The sequence below is a fragment of the Suricata suricatta genome, chromosome 3, assembly GCF_006229205.1.
Source record: "Suricata suricatta isolate VVHF042 chromosome 3, meerkat_22Aug2017_6uvM2_HiC, whole genome shotgun sequence".
Taxonomy (NCBI): domain Eukaryota; kingdom Metazoa; phylum Chordata; class Mammalia; order Carnivora; family Herpestidae; genus Suricata; species Suricata suricatta.
Window position 1 is genome coordinate 41,055,745 of NC_043702.1, and position 9,952 is coordinate 41,065,696.

A 9,952-nucleotide genomic window follows, 5' to 3' on the forward strand; every position below is an offset into this window, starting at 1 on the left:
GTTATGTTGATTTATGTCTCTGAACCGTTCTGCCTGCCTCTGCCCCTTTTCTGCCCATTTCCCTTACTTGCCTTATGGTAAAAACTCGCCCTTTCCCCGGTCTCCTCGGTCTCTTTCCCTGAAAGCACGAGGATAGAAACAATACACACAGCTGTACTTCAGAGCAACCCAAATCTGGAGTTCTGGACTTCAGCGATGACTAGCAATCGGCCTGCAGCCCTGCGGACTGCTACAGGTATCTCAGATTCTACCAGAAATTGTTTCTTCAAAGGGTCAGGATCTCTGTTAGCATAAATCATTTGTAAACAATTGAGTAGGAAACCGGTTGAAGATTTTAAACAAAACCACAAAGAGTTTCTACCACTGTCACTATCTGTTTTAGCAGAAAGAACACAACCCTTCCATTAAACCTCTTTTTTAGTGAAGGGCAGAGAACTTAATGTCTAAGTCGTCAGCCACTGTAGGAAACATATGGACTGCCAGAGTGTAATTTTTTATATTATTTTAAATCTTGAAATGCTTCTGTATTGCTTGAATGCCTGTGCACAAACATCAGGATTACCAATATTATCACCCATTCATATATTTGTTTGGAATATTAGATTTCTGTGTCTCTATTCTTCTTAATATACTTAAATCTCATTTCTAAAATATGCCTAGTGCATTACTAAAAGTGGTTATACATTCAGGTTTTCAATCAACTGGTTTACTTGGTTGGATTGACTATAAATTTGTTGACATATATTGATGATTCCTCATTTTCTTGCTCAGGGATCATTTCTTCTACTCATTTATTTTCAATCTCTCTAACTTTCTCATTTGACAGTATCCTATGAGTAGCATAACAGAGCACTCCAAGCTCAGAAGGAATGGTGTAAACTAATTAGCAGATTTTATGGTAGAAACGATTCCCTTCACACGTGATCATCCTATCTGGGAGTGTCTGGTTCTTACTACACGAAGGCAACAGCCTAATGCAAACAAGCTCTTACTCTGCCCTTGAACTTTGGCTCATAATTGTGGGCATGGTATAAATTCAGAAACAAAACCAGTATGGGGTGAGGGATGGAGTTAAAAATAGAAGAGCCTAAAAATTGATTTGGAGTTCAGAAAATTCTTGATCTTCTTTTGCAACTGACAAAAAGAAAACTAGTCCTAATAAGATGTGTTCAAAAATTTTGTTTGAAATCACAATGTATGTAAGGAAGTTACAGAAAATTTCCCTCCGTGCAGGTGTGCAGAAGCACTGAGGAGTTACTAACAAACACTGAATAGAAGTGTTGGACAGTTTGCTATGGAGAGAAGATCCAGAATTAAGAATGAGAATCAGTGCTGGTTCGTTACATCAGCCATGGGGCTGGCTGGCAGAGCCCACTGCGAAAGTCGCCTGTAAACAGCAGGTGTGTGGTTTGGCCACCGTAGCTTGTAGCCTCCTGGCAACATCAGCAAATGAGCCTAATCTTCTCTGTGGATTCACGGATGACCACAGGCCATTCCCAAGGTGCATCGAAATACCGTGATTATCCTGCTTCTAGTTCAGTCACAGATTCCCATTTTGGAAAGTTCACCCAACATTATTTATTTCAGTTTTTGTGTGTTTGCTCACTGAGCCTCTAATTTGTGTGCCCAAACTACCATGACACAAAATTCCACAGTGGCTTGGAAAAATGGGAGAAAACAAAGAGAAAGTTTTGTATGTTTTTAGTCTTTTCCATGGAAGTAGTTCATTGATTTTAATGATATTCATCAAGGTAGAAGTATTAGAAATATAATGCACACAAAATATCACCTAAATAACTAAAGAGACACAAATACAGAACAAATGAATGATTTAAATGCAATCTCCAGACTCTCTGGCATGCTTATGACAAATCCTTTATTAATTTGAGTATGTGATTCGAAATACTATCCATCATTCAAGTGTACACAAATTCCTACCCAAGAAAGCAATTAACATATATAATAATATACTTCAAACTTTAGAGTTGTGCAGATGGCACCTAGACCTTAAAATGTATAGATATTTTATAGCTCTGCTTAAATATAAATAATGCACTTGTCTGCATTATCTGCCGGTATTATGGTATTTTTTCTCCTGATGCACATACGCATCATCCATGATAGCCAGCACAAAACTATAAGGATGCACTGTAATAAGAGCTATAGCTGTATACGAAATAATAGGAAATATTCTATTTAATAAAAATAGTAAGTCATTCTTAATCTTCCATAACCACTGCTTCCATTACTTCTATTATAGTTGGATTGAAAAGTATCTTAGATTGAAGTCAAGAAAGTTATATTTTTCATGTGTTTAGGCAACAATCTTAAAGTCTGTCAGGTCAGGTCAGAGATTACAGAAAAAAAATCCAAAAAAGGCAAAACTTTGTATTATAAAGTAAACATATTCCAAAGACTATTTACAGATGGCATTACAAGTATCAAGCAAATGTATTGGGGCTAAAGGTCAGAAAATTATTTTAATGTCTCTGTAGAAACATAAGAAAACAAAACTTGTTAATGACAGAGAAAAGGGTTCATTTTAGAACACAAACTTTTTCTTTAAATTTTTTAAATGTTTATTTGTGAGAGAGAGACAGAGAGAGAGAGAGAGGGAGCATGAGTGGGGGAGAAGCAGAGAGAGAGGGACACACAGAATCCAAAGCAGGCTCCAGGCTCTGAGCTGTCAGCACAGAGCCTAATTAATGCAGGACTCGAACCCACAAACCGTGAGATCATGACCTGAGCCGAAGTCAGATACCCAACCACCCAGGTGCCCCACAAGCTTTTTCTTTATCATGAAAGGGTTAATTTTAGAGCACAAACTTTTTCTTTATCGTAAAGTTAACTTTCACATAACATTGTTAACAAGGCCGGCTACTGTGCATTGGAATACACTCACAGCATTCAATATGTACTGTATTAGTATCTACATAAATGATTCTGAAATAACATTTGCTCTTTCAATAGCTTTATTTTAGCAATAAGAAAATGTATGGGTGCTAGTAAAATGCACGTTCACAGTAAATGAAAAAAGTCTGAAAGAATACATTTGTTGCAATTTGCATTTGGTTTGGGGAGGTTCTGTTAACAAGTGAACACAGCCATATTTTAACTTTTAAGCTCCCACACTGAGAAAGTATCAAGGTATTGCAGCAATTTACTCTTAGGAACATTATGCTGGGCTTTGAAATTCAAAAAATAGGATAGTTCTTCTTGAATTATTTTATGATCAATGTACAGTCTCTACACAAGGAAAATTAAAGCTGTCTGATAACTCACAGAGACATCACTGGCTATTAAAGATGGAAGAAATTGCAGAAAAGCATGAAAAGCACTGGGTAATTTTGAAGCTTCATCTCTAAACACAATTGTAAAGATGTCTGTCTTTCAATTCTTTCTCCCTCTCTCTTCTGAAGCACGGCCCTTTAGTTCTTGCCCTTTTAAATATCTTTGCCTACTATAGCTTTGCTTCTTAATGTCTTGGTTGATCTTACTGGGCTAAGAAAGTATTTACAAGGGGTGCCTGCTTTTATCTGTATTCACAGAGAATGCTAACAAGTTAGAAGAAAGTGCAAGAGAACACCACATACCTTGCCCAGAACATTACAATGGTTTCTGCATGCATGGGAAGTGTGAGCATTCTATCAATATGCAGGAGCCATCTTGCAGGTAACGTTTTCACTCTTTAACGATTAAAATGTATAAAGCAAAAATATAAAACTAAATTCTGGATGTGTGCAGAGAATGGATGGCATTCTGTCTGAGTGATCCGCAGCAAAACTTTTCACTGCCTCTCCTACACACACACACACACACAAGAAAACCATGAAATGGGTGTGCCTTACATACCGGAGTACTATGTAACATATTACTAGTACACTCTTCTAGTAGAATTTTAAATTGTACTTTTGGCATAACAAGCTTCTTAAAGACGCTCCTCCTCCTCCTCTGTTTTATTCACCTTTCTTCCCACTGTCGTAGAGCAGCTCTTAACACATAACAGATGCTCAATAAATATTTCTGAAATGAGTGGATGAGGACTTACTGTACATTAGGATGACATCATCGCTTCTAGGAGGTCATCTTTTTCAGAGTCCTTCAGGTGTTCTAATAAATATTATCAATCTTGGTTTTGCTAGGCGCATTCTCTTCTCTGTGGATCTGCTATCCACAAGCCTTGAGTGTGAGATTATTAGCGATACCTCCCCAGATTCTAAGTAGGTTGAGACACAAAAGAACTCCTTGTCTGGATTTAGTTAACAAATATAAACACCTGCTGAATATTCATAGAAGAATGTAATTATTTCAGAGATCGTGAAGCCAAAGTGAAAAACAAATGTATTTTTATAAAGGAATATACACGTGCCGTATGATGAAATAGATTATGTATTGCTCTATAGTGAAAGGAGTTTCTCTCTCTTCCCTCTTCGTCCTCCTTCTTCTCCTTTTTTGTGTCTCTTTCTTTCTCTCCTTCAAGAACTATCTTCTCTTTATGTTTTCCTTAACTGAATACACTAGCACCCACCTTCCAGTGAAGCCAAGTAGAGTGAACAAAACAGATTTGTTCCTGCTGCTCTCTTTTCCTTAGCAGAGTCCCCATGATTGAACCCTTCTGAGGCAGAAGGAAAGCCCTCAGGATGTCGAAATCCCATGTGAAGCACTAAAATAATTGCACAAAGCCAGTCGATCCTCATTGGTATTGTTATGTGAACAGTTTCCTCCTCCCATTGTCCATTGCTAATTTTAACCCCAGATGGTCTATGGGAGCTTTCTGATGAGGGCTGAGTAAGTGAAAGCAGCATTCCTTCTCAGATCGATAGCACATGGGTTTATTGTACAGAACTGTATTGCCTACACCATAGTTTTCTTCCTACTGAACTTTAACTGTCTAACATAAACAGACAACTTTATTATCAACCGATTGTTGTAGTTTTGCTCTAAACATGTCTCAACAATTATTTTCACAGTAGCATAGAGAATGCTTTCTCCAAAAATAAATAAATAAATAGCCCTCATTTGATACCCATCTCCTCCTAAACAAACCTTTTCTCAAGGTAATCATGTTGACTTAGATTGACTAAAGAACAAGGTACATAAACTGTGAGACTCACTTGGAAAAAATCTAGAAAGAGCAGTTTTCTCTGGACATCTATTGTTTCTCTGCATGATCATCACCAACTACCAACCCTCCTACCTTCAAAATCTTATTATAAGTATAAAGGAAAACCTCATGCCTTTGAAACCCAAAACACAAGGAGATCTTGTTAAAAATAAGTAGCAAAAAGCCATGTCTACAAAGTAGCATTTTTTAGAGAGGGAAACAAATAGCCTAATAACTTCTCCAAGAAGATAAATGAATATGGACCAACTCTAAAAAGGAGTCCGCCAGCTATAGGTAACTGGGCGCTGCCATCTCTTCCAGGTGCGATGCTGGTTACACTGGTCAGCACTGTGAAAAAAAGGACTACAGTGTGCTCTACGTTGTCCCTGGCCCTGTGCGATTTCAGTATGTCTTAATCGCAGCCGTGATCGGAACCATTCAGATTGCTGTCATCTGCGTGGTGGTCCTCTGCATCACAAGGTCAGTACGTGTGCTTGGTGGCCACCCAGCTAACGGAATGTGCTGTTTCTCCTTGCCTGACACATTTCCTCTAATTGTGAGTCCCTTCGAGGACTTTGGGGTCATCCGTTCTCTGGAGTCCTGTTTCCTCGTCATAACAGCATGTGAGTAACATCGATTTTCATGCTGGAGTAGTACAAATTATTTTCCCTTTTTTTGCATTTTGATGAGGATTGTTTATTTTTGAAGCAAAGCTGTCTTTTTTCTTTGAAGCCTGATCCCAATCTTTATTTAAACCTGCTCTTCTCTTTTAGCTGTAAAAAGTCAGTCCTCATTCAAACTACAAACAGGCTTTTTAAATGGCCAGTGTTTCCTTCTTTACTCAGATCAGTATGGCAAAAGAGGTCAGAAAGATTGTTTACAAGGCCATAAACGTGATAACGTGCCGCTCTCATTTATGGTACTTACAGTTCCACGTGTCACTCATCGCTATAATCCTTTTTTACATATTTGATGTAAAGTAGATTTTTATCTTAAGTTAATAAAATAGCTTTTAATCACAAAATTCAAAGGAAGTAGCTATAATTAAAAAAGATTATGTTAAGTACATGAAAACCTCTGACATAGGGGAAAATGCAGAGAATATGACAACAAGTATTTGTATCAAACCCCAGAACAATGAAATGGTCATTGTGTCCTGGAGAGCTAGGCTGAGAGAGATACCCTCTGGATCCAGTTTCAAAAGGAGAGAAAACCATGGTTAATTAGTGATGTTTGACCCTGTGCTCGAAGTCAAGGAAGGGAGACCAGATACTTATTTCCTTGCTTAATTTCATCAGCGTGTCAATTCATGGCAACCCAACTCATATTATTTACACCCTGTCTAACCAGCCATATGATTGAAGGTAACTTCTTTCTGACCTGATTTCATCCTCCTTGAGATAAAAGTTCCACGAAAGTTTCTCAAGGTCTTTGCCACATTCACAAGACATTTAAACGGGCGTTCACTTACACAGCTCGACGGTAAATCAGAATGTTTCCTTCAGAAATATTTTTCTAAAGACAAGAAAATAAAAGAAAGCATCATATCTTTAGAAAATAAAGGCCATAATACATCTCTGTAGCTGTTTTGCACTATCTTCTTTGAGGACAAGTGTGGCATTTGCTCTTGAAAAAGACAAAATATGGTTCATAAATCCTTGCTGGGCCTAAAAGCTTAAGGGAAGATCATCGACTGGAGCTTTGTGCTGCTTGAAGCCAAGTTGAGCTCATCAACTAGACTCTCACGTTTAGATGCCAAGTGAGTCAATGGATTATATTAAAATAGATGCTAGGGAACATAAAGATAACTCAAGAAACCAAAAATACTGAGTATAAAAGAAAGAGAAAAGAATCTAAAACACAAGAAATGGTGCTGCCTTCACTAAGGGGCTTGAGCCTTCCGAGATCTACACAATGTCAGCACATGAGAAACCAAATTCATATTTAATAGGTCTAATCTCATAACCGTTGGATTTGCTACTTCCTGTACCGACAAAAATGTGAAACTTTCAGTATTTTAGCATATGTTCTCAAGTTTGTTATTAATCACAGTCCTATTCCCTTACATGATAAGAACAGCTTATAAATAGGGTGTGCATATATGCGTGTATGTTTATGTATCATACATGTATACACACACATATATGTTTAATAACATTATGAGAAAGGAACAGTTATCCCCATTTTCAAAATAGGAGCTCTGAGGTATGAAGTTAGAAAATTGCTAAGTTTACACAGTTGAGCAATAAGGGAAGATCTGGAGTCCAGGCTGCCTGGTGTCAGAGCCCGCACACTGAAACACTGCTCACATGCTCCCCCCCACCCCCCCATGCCCCGCTGGTCGTGATGGTGTGTGTTCTGATGCTCACGACGACCTAAACTGAGCTCCAAATTAGAACAAGCCATTTTTTCAAGGCAAATGGCCATTTCATTTTCCATGTTAAATCAAAAGAAAACCTATTCTCTATTTACTTTTGAGAAGTATGTGAGCTAAATCACCATTATTTTAACGCATTTTACAAATCTGTCCTAGGATGTCCGAGTCTTCCAAAGTCCTTCCAAGAGTCATACTAGTGAACAAGCCACACTTTTCCTATTGTGGATTCATTTCATTCTCATGAAAACATTGTGCTCCAAAACCAGATTTTCCAGCGAGGCCATCTGCCCGTCTCCCCAACCCTCCCCTTTTTCTGGCCACCTTGACCACACTTGTCTGTAAAGGCCTATCCCAACATATCCAGTTGCTAAAATATTTATAAAATTGCACCAGGCAGAGATCTGCTCATTCTCTTTAATTTTCTTTGAATTTCTCTGTCACCAGGTCTCTCCTGTTTTCTCTCTTCTCCTCCCACTTTCTTTTTTTCTAATCGCTTTCCCTTGTTTTTATTATGTTACTCAAACATCTGCCCTCTTTCTAAATGTATGTCATAAAATTATTGACATCCAGAGACATGTTCTGGATTGTAAAGAGTTGCCATGTTAAGACGATGGATTTTTCAATCTTTTTTCTCTCTCCGACTTGCTGGGAATGTGACTTTCAGCTCCATGTTCATTTTGACAGATCTACCACACCCCTGTAAATAATATAAATATACAATATATACATTTATTCACATATGAACATATATGAATATCTAATCTCTGATGCCCATTGTACTATAATAGGATTTCATTTGAACTTTATATTGTTGTTCTTATTTGCATCATCAAAGCATTCTTTTATTACAAGAGAAAAGACACCAGACAGATCAGAGCTTTTCAGATAATTTGACTGAATTCAGCTTTTTATAGAAGCTAAATAACAAGTTCCAATTTATGTCTCTAGTTTATAATATTAATATGTAAAAGTGATATTAGGTCAAACCGAAGCAGTATCCCTTTTCATTACTTATCAGAGATTAACAGTTGGCTCATTCTCTGGCTGGATGGGGTTTAAACTTGTAGCCCTGAAATGTCAATATAACGTTCATCCCTAGGACATTTAAAATATAAAATTGTTGAAGACATTTAAAGTGAGATTAGATGCACTCACAACTTGCTTGATCGAATTGTGCTGAGTCATTCTTGTGCCTTCCTGGGTGAGCTGCTGAAGACTAGGTAACCGTGTTCCTCTCCAACTTCCGCCTCCGTTCCTCAGATCTCCTCAACAAACGCTTAAACACAATGGCAAGGAGAACCAAAAAGGAAAAATCTCCCAACATAATCCCAGCTTCTACTACTAATCAATTCTTTGGTCTGAACTATTTTAACGATTTACTTATCCACAACGTCACTCGGTAATTGTAGGACCAAATTTTAGGTCGTAGCACTGGACTAAGATCTGTAAACTTTCCAACCTTCTAGGAAATGCCCCAGAAGCAACAGAATTCACAGACAGAAGCAAAATACAGGGCACTACAGTTCAGACAACACAACAAGAGCATCCACGAGGTTAATCTAAAGGGAGCATGTCGCACAAAGGCCGGACTACCGAGAGCTGGGACGACAAAATACAGTATTATAGACAAAAGAATAAGACAAGCGATCTACACATGTTGCCTTGCATTTGTGGTAATCTACACCAATGAAAACATGTACTACAGCTATATTTGATTATGTATGGATATATTTGAAATAGTATACATTGTCTTGATGTTTTTTCTGTAATGTAAATAAACTATTTATATCACACAATATAGTTTTTTCTTTCCCATGTATTTGTTATATATAATAAATACTCAGTGATGAGAAAAAATTGGCATTCTTAAATTTGCGGTATCTCATAACTGTACATATTCTCAAGCTAGTGCCATCTGTATAGGTACCAGGGGTCCATCTTTCCCCACATCTTGAGACAGAGCATTACCTTATACAGGACTCGATGGCTAGGTTTTGAGTGATTTCAAGATCGAGGGAAAGGATGGTTATTGGAAAAGAGAAAAAATAATTTACTTTATATCGAGTGAGGATAAAATATTTCGGATCTCTGAATCATCTCTATTTCATCAACTTCGCTGGTCTTCCATTTTCATCCCCAGAGCTGAAAAATCTCTGGCATATAAATTAAATCAAAGAAGAAGGGGAGGGAAAGTGTTTTATAACTCATAAAAAAGGGGGAAAGAAGATATTGGTTTTTATTTGGAAAGCACCTTAGAATCTCCCTGTTAAGTGCATGTTCCTGAAGGGTCCAGAAAAAGATACACATCAGGAATACACAGAGCACAAAATCTATTCCATTTAGGTGAGTAGAATTAACGGCTTGGAGAAAAATTTAATAACACCATTAAAAGTGAAACAAGAGAGTCATGGATTCTCAGAAGCACCTTGCTGCATATACAGTATAGACTTCTGTAAAAAGAAGTTAGAATC

General features: G+C 37.6%; 1 protein-coding gene across 1 annotated transcript in view; it reads left to right on the forward strand.

The window, feature by feature from the left end:
• TMEFF2 (transmembrane protein with EGF like and two follistatin like domains 2) overlaps positions 1 to 9,281 on the forward strand; it is a 221,789-nt gene extending 212,508 nt beyond the window's left edge. The window contains exons 8-10 of the mRNA XM_029934201.1: positions 3,549 to 3,672; positions 5,426 to 5,584; positions 8,948 to 9,281. Coding sequence (XP_029790061.1) covers positions 3,549 to 3,672; positions 5,426 to 5,584; positions 8,948 to 9,044 — 380 coding nt within the window. The 3' untranslated portion in view covers positions 9,045 to 9,281. The remainder of the gene's footprint in view (positions 1 to 3,548; positions 3,673 to 5,425; positions 5,585 to 8,947) is intronic.
• Positions 9,282 to 9,952: the final 671 nt, after the last annotated feature.